The 16708-nt window shown below is 36.8% G+C and overlaps 3 protein-coding genes across 4 annotated transcripts; 1 reads left to right on the forward strand and 2 right to left on the reverse strand.

Annotated features, from left to right (window-relative positions):
* Positions 1-5136: 5136 nt before the first annotated feature.
* On the reverse strand, positions 5137-8321 carry LOC134680382 (uncharacterized). Of its 2 annotated transcripts, none has more exons than XM_063539507.1 (4): positions 8236-8321; positions 7980-8073; positions 6727-6877; positions 5137-6523 (listed from the first exon to the last, which is right to left on the reverse strand). In XM_063539507.1, exons 2-4 carry the CDS (start codon positions 8071-8073, stop codon positions 6310-6312), a joined length of 459 nt encoding a protein of 152 aa, XP_063395577.1. In that variant the 5' UTR covers positions 8236-8321; the 3' UTR covers positions 5137-6309. The 2 variants fall into 2 exon arrangements, with proteins under 2 accessions (XP_063395577.1, XP_063395578.1); XM_063539508.1 differs by having other exon boundaries at positions 8247-8271.
* Positions 8322-8656: 335 nt separating this feature from the next.
* Positions 8657-13107, forward strand: LOC134680383 (tax1-binding protein 3 homolog). Its single transcript, XM_063539509.1, has 3 exons — positions 8657-8850; positions 8931-9059; positions 12463-13107. The coding sequence occupies exons 1-3, from the start codon at positions 8797-8799 to the stop codon at positions 12649-12651; spliced, it is 372 nt and encodes a 123-aa protein (XP_063395579.1). The 5' UTR covers positions 8657-8796; the 3' UTR covers positions 12652-13107.
* A 2403-nt stretch (positions 13108-15510) lies between these two features.
* Positions 15511-16635, reverse strand: LOC134680583 (NADH dehydrogenase [ubiquinone] 1 alpha subcomplex subunit 5). The gene is made up of 3 exons (XM_063539690.1): positions 16511-16635; positions 16229-16390; positions 15511-15760 (listed from the first exon to the last, which is right to left on the reverse strand). Exons 1-3 carry the CDS (start codon positions 16526-16528, stop codon positions 15584-15586), a joined length of 357 nt encoding a protein of 118 aa, XP_063395760.1. The 5' UTR covers positions 16529-16635; the 3' UTR covers positions 15511-15583.
* Positions 16636-16708: the final 73 nt, after the last annotated feature.

Consider the following 16708-nt stretch of genomic DNA (forward strand, 5'->3'; position numbering starts at 1 on the left):
TACGGACCAAGGTACAACATATTTTCGGTGTCCGAGGTACAACAAAGCAACTTTTTGGACATGTAAGCTTCGTAATAGCACTTTCAATTGAGATAACCACCACCTTATTCCACCGTCCCCATTCTACCATCGGACTTTTAGACGCACGGCCGGTTTCCATCCTTACATGGTAGATATTCCACCAATTCGCACGAAGCGCTTTGCTTCTACTTTCCTTATGCGCACTGCCAAGGAATGGAATTCCCTGCCGGCGTCTATATTTCCGTGTTCTTATAACCCGGCAACCTTCAAATCAAGAGTGAACAGGCACCTTCTGGGCGAGCTCGCTCCATCGTAGGCCACGTCTACGCCTCGGCTAGTCTGTGGCCATGAGTAAGCCCATTCATAATTAAAAAAAAAAAAAAAAGATTAGGCTGAAATGATTCTACCATATCGAGTAGCTAATTAACTTTAACTTATTGTATTCTGTATTTATTGATAAAAACAAAGAAAGGAATAAACAAACATAATAAAACTTACAAAACTATAGATAAAAAATTTGTCCCAGGTCGCCGTCAACGGGCAAGGTGCCCAGAAGGCTGGCCGTATTTCCCCGCTGTATAGCGATGCTAATACGCTGGGCGAAATAGTGGCCAGCCCTCTGGTCACCAGAAGCCTCTATTAAGCGCGCTGACAAGTCTTTGTACAGTCGACGCGCACTTGGCCCCCACGGCCCTAAAGTTTCGACACCAAACGCCGCAAATATGTAGCTGCTTCCCAGAGCGGCATATTTGCGGCGCTTGAGGCTTATACTTATTGTATTAAGTTTTATTATCTATTAGCAAAATATGAAATTGAATGAATTTGATTGAATTGGAAGCGCTGGTGGCCTGGCGGTGAGAGCGTGCGACTTGCAATCTGGAGGTCGCGGGTTCAAACCCCGGCTCGTACCAATGAGTTTTTCGGAACTAATGTACGAAATATCATTTGATATTTACCAGTCGCTTTTCGGTGAAGGAAAACATCGTGAGGAAACCGGACTAATCCCAATAAGGCCTAGTTTACCCTCTGGGTTGGAAGGTCAGATGGCAGTCGCTTTCGTAAAAACTAGTGCCTACGTCAAATTATGGGATTAGTCGTCAAGCGGACCCCAGGCTCTCATGAGCCGTGGCGAAATGCCGGCATAACGCGAGGAAGAAGGAGGAGCAAAATATGAAATAATCATCCATGACGTAAAGTTCGAAATACTGACTTTTCATAACACAATTTATATTATAATTTTTTTCTTCAGTTACCGGCCGCTCTTAAGTTTGGTTGATAGCTTGTTTTTTATACTTAATAATAACGTTTCAAATAATATAAATGAAATATTTCAATAACCGTGGCAATGTGGAAATATTGCCATTTGTTCGAGGTAAAACCATGTCCAAGGTACAACAGTTTCCCCTACCTATATATATTGTAGGTATAGGTACCTACATACAGTAGGGCTGCACATGTGCGGTTTTTTTTTCAAGTATAAATTAATAGAAAGATGAAATAAGAAGTCTTATTATTTCCAATAGATATATTATATGTGTTCACGTCAAGGATGACCCACTTAATAAATAAATGCACACTAAATACATGTATGGGAGGGGATTGAAGTTAACTTAATAAAACTTTTGCACCTTACTCCTTTCTCAATAGTAGGAAGGCGAAAAATATAAACCAATCTTTGACGTTGACTGTTCCTATCGGCTGAGGCACAGTCGCCATCAGATATCGGAGCGGAAGAGCTGCTCAAAATATCTGAACACACGCACTAGCGCCTTGACAAGCGTCTTCAGATATTCCGATAATACACATGATGGCGTCTATTAGTAGGAATAGTATGGTATAGTTACCACACGCAGACATCGCGCAAGATAATTACACAGACATTAAAATATTACTAAATAAAGATGATGAAATTATGAATGAAAACAAGATTAATATAGTTGTTATTGCAGAATATGATAATATGATTGTCTATCTTTCCACCTACTTCAGTACTTACGAGGTATGGGGGTAGGTATACACTGTGTTTTTTTTCTGTTAATTTCAATGTTGCATTCCTGAGCTTAATTCAAGTAACTTTCTCAAAGACACCGGAATTCTAAAATTAACTCCATTTCGGAGATATTAGAATAGAAATGAATTGTATTATTCCTAAGCACAAACAATCGATACAATACATAATATAAAAGAAAACTTAAAATAAGATTAAAGTGCCACGAAATGGCCCCATCTCAGCATGTTACTGGTGGCTTCCAGCGCTGATCAACATATTAATTATCATTCTTGAAGTGAAAACTTCTTTAGCGGCCCTGTGCACTTTTTGTGATGGGAAAAAAATGTTAAACTCGCGACAGGTTACGTGACCGTAAGATTCGTAAGACGGACACGTGGCCTGATCGAAAAACTGTTACAATGTCATTGGGTTTTCACTTCTGCCGGTACTCCCGGAGTGCAACCCGTTGTTTTTTTTTCTGGTACGGCTCCTACGACCGTATACAACACTTTCGCCTTTCCTACACTTTCGCCTTAGGGCCTGTTAACATAATGATTAGTCTTTAGTATATTAAGTTCATACATTTGCTAGGTAGTAAAATTACCTAAGTAACTAAGTAGGTACTAAGTATGTCGGAATTCTCGGATGAGCAATGTTCGAAATGACATTGATATGTGACAGATTTCAATTGTTTGGTAAGTGTGGCTAGTGTAGTGGTAGTTAAATGTAACACAGGCGTGTTACACCAACGCAATATAAACATTCAATAATTTTTTTATATAAATAAATATACATATCTAAAAATTAACTATTATGTCTTTTAGTTTTTTGGAACGTACCTACTTAACCATACCCCCAAGTTAACCGGAATCCAATAAAAACACGATGTAAAATGGAAATAATTCTGACCTTGTTTGTTATCGGTAAAGTTCAAAGTCAGCTTCGTAGGAGAGCGGCAAGAGGTGTGGTCTGGTCCAAAATTAGCTGCGAACTGGCAGTTGACGACATGGTGTCTCTGTGGGCTCAAGTCGTAGGAAAAATACGCAATAAGTGTCCCGATAACTAACGTCATTACGTCATTGTACATCACGATCCGCGAGCACGGTACAGATGAAACAATAGTTATTTGTTTTACAAGGGGGCAAAGTTGTTGTTTAACCGCTTTGCTAATATTGATACCCGAGCAAGCGAAAGATTCCAAAATTGAACCACGAGCGTAGCGAGTGGTTCGAAAAATGGAATCTTGAGCATTGCGAGGGTTTCAAAGCACGAGGGTTAAACAAAATTTGTCCCCGAGTGAAATACAAAATTTTTCACCACACCAACCCGAAGCAAATATTAAATGTAAAATATCAAACTAAAACCAAACCAAATCAAATCCAAATTAATGTTATTAAATATTTTTCATCCAAAATCATCATTTAAAAGTCAATTCTACCAGCAAACATAAGAAAACAACTCAAAATTGGCATTAGATTACTTTGCCTCACATGTGAATAAAATGCCACTTTGCTATCCGTTTTTGAAGTGCAAAGTAAGCCTTTCCGAGCTGGTGTGGTGAAAATCATATTACACAATAACCCCCTTATTCATAAACGCGCCTCCATTAGCTAATAGTTCGTCTTTATCTGTCACTTTGACTTATGTATTTGTAAGAAAGGGATAAAACATAATTTAACTAAAACAGGCCCGTAAAGTTTTATGAAGGGGTATTTATACCTACATTATTATAGCTAACTTCTGCCCGCGACATCGTCTGCGTGGAATAATGATCGGAATAGTTTCTCTAGGTATGCCCTTCTCAGGGCCTCAAACTAGGTAATACCTACTTATCCACATACTTACCAGATTTCGTTTGAATCGGTCTAGGGATTTCATTATGAGGTAACAGACAGTCAGGCAGAGTTACATTTGGTAGTAATTATAGACATAGACATCGGTTTGGTAGAGCATCACTGTTTTTCCGAGGGTCTCTATTGTTTCCCAAATAGTTTTAAGTCATAATGTATTGTCTGTCCGAATTTTCGTTAGTCATAATTGGTTTTCTCAGAAACGCGTAACTTTTCAGAATTGCCATAAAACAAACCTAACCTAACCTATCTATAGAATAACCTTACGAAAATCCTGAAAAGTTTCCGTTTCCGTTCCGGAACTTGACGAAATGACTTAAAACTTTATGGGAAACAAAGGGACCCCTTTTTCCGATTACGGTAGGCAATCTTAAGGTTCCGTCACACAGGCGCGTTTTCCGGGCGATGCGTGAGCGCGGAGTGACGAGTGAGCGTTTTATATGTAATGGCTCCTCTACACGATGGGCCAACGCCGGCCACTCCAAGGGACGCATTTATGCGTTAGAGGGAGCAAGTGATATTACCTACTTACGAAGTTGAAATTAAAATTAATACTACTAGAGTTCGGAAAGAGAAGAGTCGTGTAAGAAGAGGCTTGATTACCTAATCTCCTGAGAAGCCGCGTACGCGAACACCGAAGTTTGCAAACGGACATCTTTCTCTTTTACTCCAATGAACGCGTTAATAGAGTGACAGAGATAGTTGTTCGAAAACGAACATCGACTTTCGCGGTTATAGCCCAGACTTTTATTTATTTTTTCAGTTGTTTTCATACGTATAATTATAATGACTCTACGTATAAGTCCGTTATCGCTATTTTAAACATAAATGAAGTCAATGCGTGATAGCCTGCTGGGTAAACGAATCTTACGAAGGTCAAGGAGACATTGCTATGCGGTAGGGCGAAATTGTCCATTCTTGTACATAAATGAGCCGTGTAGATTATAATAGACTAGTGGTTGCTAACCTTTTTAAACGCAAGCCTTTTAGCCTTTTTTTACACAAGTTAGAAACATAAAGAGTCATTTGATACTTACCAGTTGTTTTTCGGTGAAGGAAAATATCGTGAGGAAACCGGACTAATAAGGCCTAGTTTCCCCTCTGGGTTGTAAGGTCAGATGGCAGTCGCTTTCGTAAAAAGTAGTGCCTACATCAATTCTTGGGATTAGTTGTCAAGCGGACCCCAGGCTCCCATGAGCCGTGGCAAAATGCCGGGATAACGCGAGAAGAAGGATAACACATAATTTACAAGCTGAATGAAATAAAATTAAAATATTTTCTGAAAATAATTTAATTGATTCTAATATGTGATTCTAATAACACATAATTCATTTCTATTTTCTATTTACCCTACAATTTTAAGCTATTAACTTTACACATTACCTATCTACAGGCTACTGCAGAATTAGCTAAACGGGCGAGGTATTCAAAATTATCTAGACACTATCTTATTGAGAGTATACTGCCACTGACTGTACAAGTACAGTCCGCGTCAACAGTAGCGGATGAAACAACGCGTCAAAAATATCTGCCACCTTGGAAGCTTTAGGTATAGTTCGCGTTCAAAAATATCTGTCAGAGTCTAATTGTTCTATATAAGGGAGACATGTATGTATGTATGTATGTCACTTTATTGCACATAAACAGGTTTACATAAAATGGACAAAAACAAAACAAAAATAAAAATGTTATGTACAAAGGCATATTACTTTATGTTATAGGTAAGATATTAGAAAACGTTAGATATTTTTGACGCGTAATCTGATCTGCTACTTCTGCTGCTGACTGTACAGTGGCACCTAGAATTACGAATATGAAACTGACATATTTTATTGTTTATACATAAATAAATAGTTGTAGAACCATGAAAATAAAATGAACTTTATTTCATATAAAATAAAGTACAATATTTTGTACCACAACACAATAATCTCATTAAATACAAGCCCGAAATTACTTTCTATTTCATTCTGGATACCAAAAATTGGTATTAAGTATCAGCTAAATTGCATTAAATACTCTAAATCTGTGAACTCATAGCCACAGGGTGTAATATAATATCTTCTTGTATAACTTTTATTCACTGAGATGAGGTCATGAATACATCTGATACCTGATGCCCTCTAAAACCCAATTGAGAATAGTCTCAATAATCGATATAAGGGACCTGTAGAAAACAACCAGGTGAACCATCAGGTTTTTCGGCGGTAATCGTAACTGTATTTGTACTACCATATTATTTATATTTGTATTTAACCTTTTGGACGCCAAGAACGCCTAAAATATTCGTGAGTGCCCACAACGCCAAGAATACTTACAAGTGTTACACACTGTATGAGTAACCTTAATACTTTCCATTAGGGTTTATATTGGCTCGCATGTACCAATGATCTTCGCGTGTGAATGACGATTTGGTACATGACGTATAACCTTGAAAAGGTTATAGCTTTAGTTGGAAGGATTCTTCCCGTCAGGATGGTCGTCGGGGTGTCCGGTGTGGAACTCTGCGTACTTGGGGAAGGTCTCGGCGCCGCGCGCCGGCGTGGTGGGCAGGGAGCCGCCCTCGGCGAGGCGCCGCGCTTCGATCTTGGCCGCGTTCTCTTGTTTCAGCTTGGCTACGGCTAGGTTGTTGGCTATTTCTTCTTCCGTTGGTGCTTCCACTCTGTAAGTTACAATAACATTGTAGTTGAGCGAGTGAGGTGTATAGTTTTTTTTTTTTTCAATTTTATACCTTTAAACGAACATTTGTCTAACGATTTCGATGTGTGTTGTCCTAAGGCACCCCAGAGGTGCAGAGGGCCTTCACAAGCTCGCGTCACGCATTTAAATCTTTGTTTTACAGATAAACATAAGCATTGGTTATACCTCCTCATCCTCAGCCAAGCCTCCCACTCGGCAGGGATAGGGTCGCGGAAGTCCAGTCCTTTGGGCGGATCATACCAGCGGGTCGCCTTCCGCTTGCCCAGGCTGGGATCTGCCGGTATCTCGAAGTAACTGTTGCCTTTGTAGTCCTTCCCTGGAATATCAACAAAACATGTTATTTCAGTAAACTTATTTTAATATTAGCAAAAAATTACACATACAATAAAATTAGTATGAAGATGCATATGTAACCAGCAATATCCCATAAGTATATAAAATGTCGCTTGATGCTGACAGATGTGATACCACCCTTAATTCGCAAACTTCAAAATTACGCAAATTTAATTTAATAATTTAATAAAATAATTTGGACTATTCTTGTATTTTACATGAAGTTGCGTGTTGCAGTTTTTCTGTTAAACATGGTATTGCCACAATGGAAGGAGAGGGACTCATATAATAAAATTTTATTCCTTATACTAAAAATAGTAAATATTGAACTTATTGTTTTTGTTTTTGGGGGCCCTCGTGGATACACTTCAACCCTTTTGTGCAAAAATATTGAACTTAAGATCAAAGCAATGTAATAAAAAATAGTTATTTAGATAATTTTATACTTAACAAATATCTTATTAGAATTTTTTATAAGCAACTTTCAGACCTACTTCATTTGTAAAGTGCAGAAAAGAATAAAAACGAATTATCAGATGATTTCTGCACTTTGGGGTCATCCATTAATTACGTCACATGTTTAGGGGGAGGGAGGGGGTCAAGAAAATGTGACATATTGTGACATGGGGGATGGGGGAGACACAAACTTTGTGACGTCACTTTAACTTCATCAGTAACCGAAAATTTATTTGAATTATTTTATTCGCTGTACATTTAAATAACAAGTTTTTAAAACGATAATCGTTTTTATTCGTTTAATTTTCTTTCCTAAGCAGTTTTGGACTATAAAATTACTAATATTTATATCGTCAAAAATATTTTGATAAAATATTACTAATACTTAGGTACTTACTTAATTCGATTTGGCGATATCGTAGAAAAAATGTGACGTCACACGAGGGGGGGAGGGGTTTGCCAAATATGACCAAGTGTGACAAGGAGGGGGGGAGGGGTCAAAAAACCTAGAAATTGGTGTGACGTAATTAATGGATGACCCCTTTGTACCTGATTGGAAGTAATCTTATGTATCCATTGCACACTACACTACGGTCCTAGGCCTATCTGTTAAGTATACAGTGGCTTACCTATTGCGTTTCCTCTTATTTGGCGCGGTCTAAATGACTTAAGAAAATTAGTAAAGGCTATCCGCCATACATGGCGGTACTCCCCGCCAGACATCTGAAATTAGAATATAAATATTAATTATATAATTCACATAAATATTACAAAATTTGTGTATTGCGTGTATTTTTTGAAAATGTCTATTTATTATTCAGTAGCCGAAAACGAAAACTGATATGTTTACTTTAATGTATGTTTTATGTTAAGTGGATTACGTACCCCAAACTCACTATTTAATTAAAAATTACTAAATTCTAACCTTTAAAGCAAAATATTATGAGAATCTTGAATGGATCTGTCAAAGTGACATTGACAGTCCTAATTGCGACTTAAAAAAACAAAACATTACGCTTTGTACTGCTGGTCCAGCTATCCTCCAGTGCATCGTGAAGGCCTATCACCGTACATCATGCATTAATACTTTGTATTATGAAATATTTTACTTGTGATATATTACTGTATTTTGGCAAAGGCCCACGAGGCTGCCACTTCTCCAATAAACAAACAAAAACAAAACATGTTTTAGCTAGAAAAATATCGCTCGGAAATTATTTTAACGTAGTGGCTAAACTGAATTTTGTATCATTTTGACAAATATACCACTTCATGGTGATGCTAACATAGTCTGTAGTTTGTTCATGTCTTGCTCGTCTATAGTTTATGGTTAGTTTGTGTGGCTACGGACGATTTCGTTGTTATTGTGCTATAAATTTAGCATAAAACAGTTGTTTACACAATTCTAGACTTAATCCAAAAACGAAATAATAATAAACTACAATCATGGCGAAAATGGCATTTCAGCACCAAGCCGGCACGGCAATGGAGTGCCTAAGTGTAAGTTTTGGGACCACTCCCACCTTGTTTCGTTCTGATTTCTGAAACTAAGTGAATTCATGATGTTTCTTCGTTTGTAGATACCAATAACCCTACAAAAAGAAGCTGGAGTGGATGCAGAAGGAAGGGAGGTCATGAAATGTGGGTTTAAAATAGGCGGTGGTATTGACCAAGACTACCGCAAAAGCCCTCAGGGGTACACCGACAATGTGAGTACCGCTAGCACTTAGCGAGCTATTAAGTGAAACTGTAGTTCATAAAACTATCCTAAATGTTTAAGTTTTGTTTACTTAACTCTATAAACATATCTACTAGACAGTTTTTGTCAATTAAGATAAGGTAGATAAAATCTATAAGGGTCTAGCCGTGTTTGTATGGGGCATCGGCCCCAGAAGCCAAATTGATTGCCGTTTTGCCAATTTATTAGGCCAGATGTAACATGCTATTTCACCAAAAAAATAACCCTAAAATGCTGCAGGTTTTTGAGAAAATTAAAAAAAAAGAAATTTGGTTTTCATTTTTTTTTATCTAAACTAACGAACCGATTTTTTTGTAACTTATACGCATTATGTAAGTAATCTAGATGAATTATTAAAAAAAAAATGGAGTTTCAAATATCCTTATAACTAGTAATATTTTCACTTTTAATTTTTCAAATTTTTTTTTTTAATATTTCCGAAATAGGGACACCCACCAATTTTGGGTATTATATGTATAAATTAATATTCTATAACATATATTTTTTTCAAAAATATTTATTTGGCTCAACAGGGTAAAAATACCGTATGTATGTATGTAATGTATGAACAGACACAACCGGGAGAACTCCCGGTCCCATATCGACCACCGCGCCGCTCTGTACAAATTTGAATTTCGAACGTAACAAATTGCTAAAATGGACTATAATATAGTCTATAATAGCCGCATACAGCCAATAATAATAATATTGTCGCATTGGTATTATTAATCATTTCTCTTAGTCTAGGGTTTTTATAATATGAATATAAAAACCCTACTGTCTTTGTTTATGTTATTGTCCATTTATTGTAAACTACGTGTATGTGAGGTGTGCAATAAAGAGTTTTGTATTGTATTGTATTGTATAAAAGTAAAATATAAAAACACTTACAAAACAATAAAAAATTATTATTATTATTAATTGTTTCTCCATTTTGGAATTCACGGGCCTACAAATCCCGGTCTTTTGATAGGCTTGCGTGGGGATATAGATCCAACACGTAGAGGCCCCTTGGAGAGCTTTAATGTCATGTAGAACGCCTGCTGGAACCCGTTCACAGGCGCAACAATAAACACCCATGAACCGGTCGCAGCAGGCATTGGGACTATTGCAGAAAAAGTGAATAGTATACCGGTCTATGGATTGAAGTTTGGATGGACAATGAGACTGGGCTATTGTAGAGAAGTCCGGACACCTGCCATAACAATGCTAAAACATGTTATCGCGGCAGGTGGTGACTTGCCGCTGATTAGATGGGCCCCTGAAACTGCCGTCGCGAAGACGACCACGAGCAACATCGGTGTGAGCGGCTCAGGGGTGTCGAGAGGTGTGCGCCGCTTTCTACCCAGTGGCTGTTACTAGCCACTGTGCCAACTCGCGTCTTATGCATCTTTCACTTCCACCCCTGGAGCATATAGCTCTAACGACTCCTCTCTGGACAGCCAATTAAGGCAAGCCAGAACTGAGAGTCCTGCGGGTCCCCTTGGGGTCCACTCCGACCGACGAAGACACGCCGGAGACGGAGACCCTGATCGACTCTCGGGAGCACTCGGGTCCGTGGGGTCGTTACTCCCCAACAGCTCGCCACAAGCTGCCCTGCGGGCTTATTATTAATATTTTATGGTTGTCGTCGCGTCACGAAATTAAAAAAAACCGGCCAAGTGCGATTAGGACTCGCGTTTCTAGGGTTCCGTACATAAGTCCGACTCACGCTTGACTGCACATTTCTAATAGGTTTTTCTCTCATCTATAGGTAAAGAACTATTTTGAGTATTTTTTTCAAAATTTTAGACCCAGTAGTTTCGGAATTAAAGGGGGGAATGGTCATTTCTTGGCTATTTTTTTAAATAACTTCGAACCTATGTATTTTAAAATTATATAAAAATATGTCCATCTTCTTATATGTCCTCTCGCGCTCGAGAGGAGGCCTGTGCCCAGCAGTGGGACGTATATAGGCTGAGATGATGATGTTGATGATGATGTCCATCTTTGGGTCACGAATTGACATACGTGTACCAAATTTTGACTTAATTGGTCCAGTAGTTTCCGAGAAAATAGGCTGTGACAGACGGACAGACAGACAGACGCACGAGTGATCCTATAAGAGCTTACGTTTTCCTCTAAGGATAGCGGGCTTTTTTCTATATAATCAATCAATATCTGCAAATGGCTTCGAGAATATGTCTCGAAGCCGTTTGCAGATATTGCTAAGAACGTATAGTTAGACCGTAAAAAGTATGCAGCGATGTTGATAGCCCACGCAGTGCAAGTGTCATTTTAAACGTCAAACTTCTATGAAATTATGACGTATACTTAACACTTACACTGCGTGGGCTATCAAATACGCTGCAGACTTTGTTTGGTGCGACTTTAGTAATGTAACGATCTTGGAGATTTTGAAAATATTTTGTGTATAATCTCCTTTTTTTCCATTGCAAGATCAATATCAACGCAGCTCATATTAAAACGGGACTTTTTAGTGAGCCGCGTTTCCCGCCTTTTTATTTTTTAATTTCGTGACGCGACGACAAGCAAGCCGCATACAGCCAATAATAATATAGTCCATTTTAGCAATTTGTTACGTTCGAAATTCAAATTCGTACAGAGCGGCGCGGTGGTCGATATGGGACCGGGAGTTCTCCCGGTTGTGTCTGTTCATACATTACATACATACATACGGTATTTTTACCCTGTTGAGCCAAATGAATATTTTTGAAAAAAATATATGTTATAGAACATTAATTTATACATATAATACCCAAAATTGGTGGGTGTCCCTATTTCGGAAATATTAAAAAAAAAATTTTGAAAAATTAAAAGTGAAAATATTACTAGTTATAAGGATATTTGAAACTCCATTTTTTTTTTAATAATTCATCTAGATTACTTACATAATGTGTATAAGTTACAAAAAAATCGGTTTGGTAGTTTAGATAAAAAAAAATGAAAACCCAAATTTCTTTTTTTTTAATTTTCTCAAAAACCTGCAGCATTTTAGGGTTATTTTTTTGGTGAAATAGCATCTTACATCTGGCCTAATAAATTGGCAAAACGGCAATCAATTTGGCTTCTGGGGCCGATGCCCCATACAAACACGGCTAGACCCTTTATTATATGTTACCTTTCCCTAATCCTTGTTCAAAATTCGGAATTATCCGTTATAATGTAATCCTTTAATTCTGTTTCCCCTGTTTACTTGGTTGGCTGAATGGACCAAGAGCATAATGAGTAATGACAAAAAAAAACTGTTTTCTATGAACATTCTTAAAATAACACTTTAGAATTTAAAGTTCAGTTATTAAACCTACATACTAAATACACAAACCATTTGATTTGTAAACATTGTCTATTTTTATGGTTTTTCCATTTTTCAGGGAATTTATGTAACTGAAGTACATGAAGGGAGCCCCGCAGCTAAATCCGGCCTAAGAATGCATGACAAGATCCTACAGTGCAACGGTTACGACTTCACAATGGTGACGCACAAGAAAGCCGTTAGCTACATAAAAAAACACCCTGTGCTCAACCTGCTGGTGGCTCGGAAGGGAGTCACGTCCACATAATCTTACAATGCTCACATCCGTTCTGTACTTGATATTTTGTGTAGCCGGTGACAAGTATTATAAACTAAGTGATTATATATTGTTATTTATTGTTTAATAAGTACATAAGATTTAGGTTTAAATATTTATGAAGATATTTTTTTACTCCGTAATTAATTCAGTACTAGTTCATTCCTTCAAGTTTGCAAGAGCATTAATGTGCAGTTGCGTTAGTTAATATCTCGTCAACAAGTGAGTTACCAGGGACATCTCAAACGCTGCCATTTATATTTTCTTTTAACTTTTTAACTCTATATATTATGAATTATTGTACAATTGTCTATTACTGTTGCAAGAGAGAAAACGTGTATTTAAAATGTATTACTTAGTTACAAATTGTCTATCTTGTTATAAATCAGTTGATTTATTTGTATAATTAGGTGTTTGATAAAGACTTTTCAATTCATGACACTTTTACATTTATTTTATATATTTTTACATTGTTCAAAGTTAAAAAGAAAACTGAGGTAAGAGACACTAACTACGTTTTTGATAATACTCATTTTAATAATAATTTTTCAGTTTTACGTACATATAGTTTCATCCGTCTATTTCGACATGGAAGTTCATCAGATGGACTAGCAGCTAATAACACCAATTATAACCAATAAGAGATTTCAGAGCTATCTTTATCTTGTATTGTGTCTTTCCCTTTTATAAGGAATATCAGGATAATTTACCTCTTGAAATATATTGTAATATATTTACGCGGTTATTACACTGATGCGAATTCGCACGTCACTATGGTGTATGAGCGTGTTACTGTTAGCTCTATGTGCTTTTATATAGCGATGTCCTGTTCACACACCGGAGCAGCGTGCAAATCCGCATGCAATGTAAAGACCACCTTACTCACGCATCTTGTGATAATGTACAATTAACCCTGTGCCAATTAGCAAACACTATTGTAACAATATACACATACCAACGCTTGTCCTAATTCTACTTTTCATCACATTTGCATTAACCATTGCACATAGATATAATAAAAACCAATGACTGAAGCATAATGTAAACAGCTAAGGCATTTTTTTACTCTTACAGACTTTTTGTACATACACATCAGTGGCACACCAAAGACTAGTAGAATACGAAGAGACAAGGGCAGCTAGTGTAGTATACAGTCTAGTGTTGACTGGTCTTTGACCAACCAGGAGCAGTTTATGACAAGTACTTAATGAACACTTGTGTGTGACTCGGTGAATGCATTTACAGTGAAATGATACTAGCTTTAGGATTTACATGTTAATTGTATTTTGCTTAAGCCCTTACATGAATTTATTGAGGAAATAAAAAGTGTTACTAAGAAATAAATTGTTTTATTTTAGTGTGAAATTAATTGCCACTGTCAGCAGTTTGTGCTTATCAGTAGGTTTTAAGACATTTTAACCCTTTTCCAGGCCGCACCAATCTACAAGGTTTTCCCGGAAAATCCAAATATTATAGCGGTAGCTTGAACATGTCATGCTCGCTTAAAAGTCTTTGCTTACGGTGGCGTTGTTGATCGGGTCGCCACTTTCCCGAATGAAGGTTGAGGGAGGCGATGGCTGAGATACGCGTCATACTCGTGAACGGGTGCTGTTTGTGGAGACTGGTCTGTTAAGCTAACACGAGCTATTATACTTAGTAACTTTTATTAATTAATTACAGTGAGACGCCTCATTCTGTTCTCGTATGTTTCTTTTCTTTTAATGAATGTATTAATTATACAGGATATTGACTCTTGGAGACCTTATACATCTCTAAGGATAACTTGATAAACTATAATCTTATAGTTCTGACACCTAGAGACATTTACACCTCTAAATATTATAGATTTTTTTTGTGTGTGTTTTTTTATCTGTATTTTGTATGTAATTCGACATTAAGAGACCATATACATCTCTTAGTAATTGTAATACGTTAGATTGAATTGTTAGTTTTATTTTATAAAATTGTTGATGTTATTATTTTTGCTTTTATGTAAATTCAATGTTGACGTGTAAAAGTGCCCTTGTGGCCTATTTGCTGAATAAATGTTGATGTTGATGTTATCCAATTAATCCAGCTTTGATGATTTAGTCAAATTTCCCGAAATTGCAATCTAATTTGAGTCTTAAATCGGAATGCTAAAGTTGAAATTCTAGTGGCCGTGCTATGCCTGGAAACGAGTTAGTAATTTAGGAACATCATGTCATGCCATGCCATGTAACATTTTTACACTTTCAGTGCCAAAAGCCCCAATTCCAATACCAAATGAACCCGACTATCAGGTTCTTGGCACTGAAAGTGTTAAAAGACATCGAGATACAAGAATGATAAGATTGGTTGGCAATTTAGTCAAATGCATGAGATATCCGCTGGGCAAGCTAAATTAATTTGGTCTGTTCAAGACCTCTGGTCTTTTGAATAAGGAGTTCATTTGTTTCAATATATGTAATTCCCAATGGAATTTACCATGCTAAATCATATTAGGTAAAGTGAATAGTGTAAGTTGAATTATCCCAGCAATGGACAACTTTTTGATTTTGAAAAAAATGTTTTAGAATTTATTACTTTTTGTGATGGTACAAAAAATAATAATTGACGAAAATTAAAAACAATTTCTTAAATACTTCTTTATTTTTTAAAGAATTTGTCAAAATAAAATGTTTCCTTTCAGGAATTGATATTTACATTTGTGTTCAAGGCTTCACCTATTTCACACAGACTTTAGTCAGGTCAGGTAACCCATAACCTAATACATGGGTTAATCTGTATTAAATAACAGATGAGGGTAGAAATACCACATTCATATCTTAGACTCTCAACTTTGTGTAATACTGTAAATGAAACATTTAATATAATTTAGACAATTTAATAAGTAATTTGGTACTAAACACTGGAACTAATATATAATGTAATTTGTTGTAATCTATTGCTTGGTGGGTGGCCAGTCCCACTGGCCCTTGGGTGCCCGGGCGACGAGCTCCTCCCAGGGCTTCCAGTTCAGCATCTTCCTGGCCAGGTTCAGTTCGTTTTCCGCTTGGATGATGAGCTCTTCAGCTTGACCACAGTTGATTGCCTTCTCAATTTCAAACACATCTTTAGTCTGAAATTATATCATTTAATTTTATTATTCTTATTATATCTATTCAAATTTTTAATTGTGTCTTAGCTCAGTATATCGTCGGCTGACAAGCAAAACTCATTAATTACAACAAAAATATTAAAGAAAATTAAACCTTATTTAGGTATTAATATGGTTCACTATGGCTAATTAACTTGCGGTAGTAATTAGTGAGTTTTGGTCGTCACCTGGCAATATGGCATAAATGGCAAATCCTCAAACTCTTAAATACAATATTTATTATAGGTATGTCGAAGGATTATACAGTTAAGATTTACACTCAAAAATATTAATTAAACAAAGAAAAATTAAAAGTACCTACCTATCTCTTTTGAGGATACTTTAAAGTCAGCTTTACAGTGCTAGAGCCATTGAGGATGCTCACAGTAGTGTACACGCAAAAGTGAATTGAATTTCAAAGTTTTTATGTATCAAAATAGTAAAAGAGACCTGTGTGAGCACGGCAGCCCGCTCGCGCACAATCTGCTCGGTGTACTTGCGGTACACGGACGTCTCTGGCATCCTCTTCAGGGTTCGCAGGATCTTGCCGTACAGCGCACCCAGTGTGTGGTGAGGGTTCTGCGCCACAGCCAGCCCCATAAGGCCAGTGGTCTGAAATGCACCATACTTATATTTAGGTTGTAGGTACATGTGCAAGGACTGGGCCAAATAATTACGAACATTGAAAATTAAATTAAACTGCATCTGTGTACAATAAAAAATTAAAATTACCTTCTTAATAACTCCCATTTCTTGGTTATTTTATTAGATAACACCACCAGATACACAAGAGGATTTTTTATTATGATTTTGACAAATGACATTGACAGTTTATAGGCTGTAGCGGCGTTCTGATTCTGAAATAATACTAAGAAATCTTAATTAGACAAAGTTAATGAAAGATGGTAAAAGTTGATTTTAATGTAAAAT

The sequence above is a fragment of the Cydia fagiglandana genome, chromosome 3 (assembly GCF_963556715.1).
Source record: "Cydia fagiglandana chromosome 3, ilCydFagi1.1, whole genome shotgun sequence".
In the NCBI taxonomy this organism is placed as follows: Eukaryota; Metazoa; Arthropoda; class Insecta; order Lepidoptera; family Tortricidae; genus Cydia; species Cydia fagiglandana.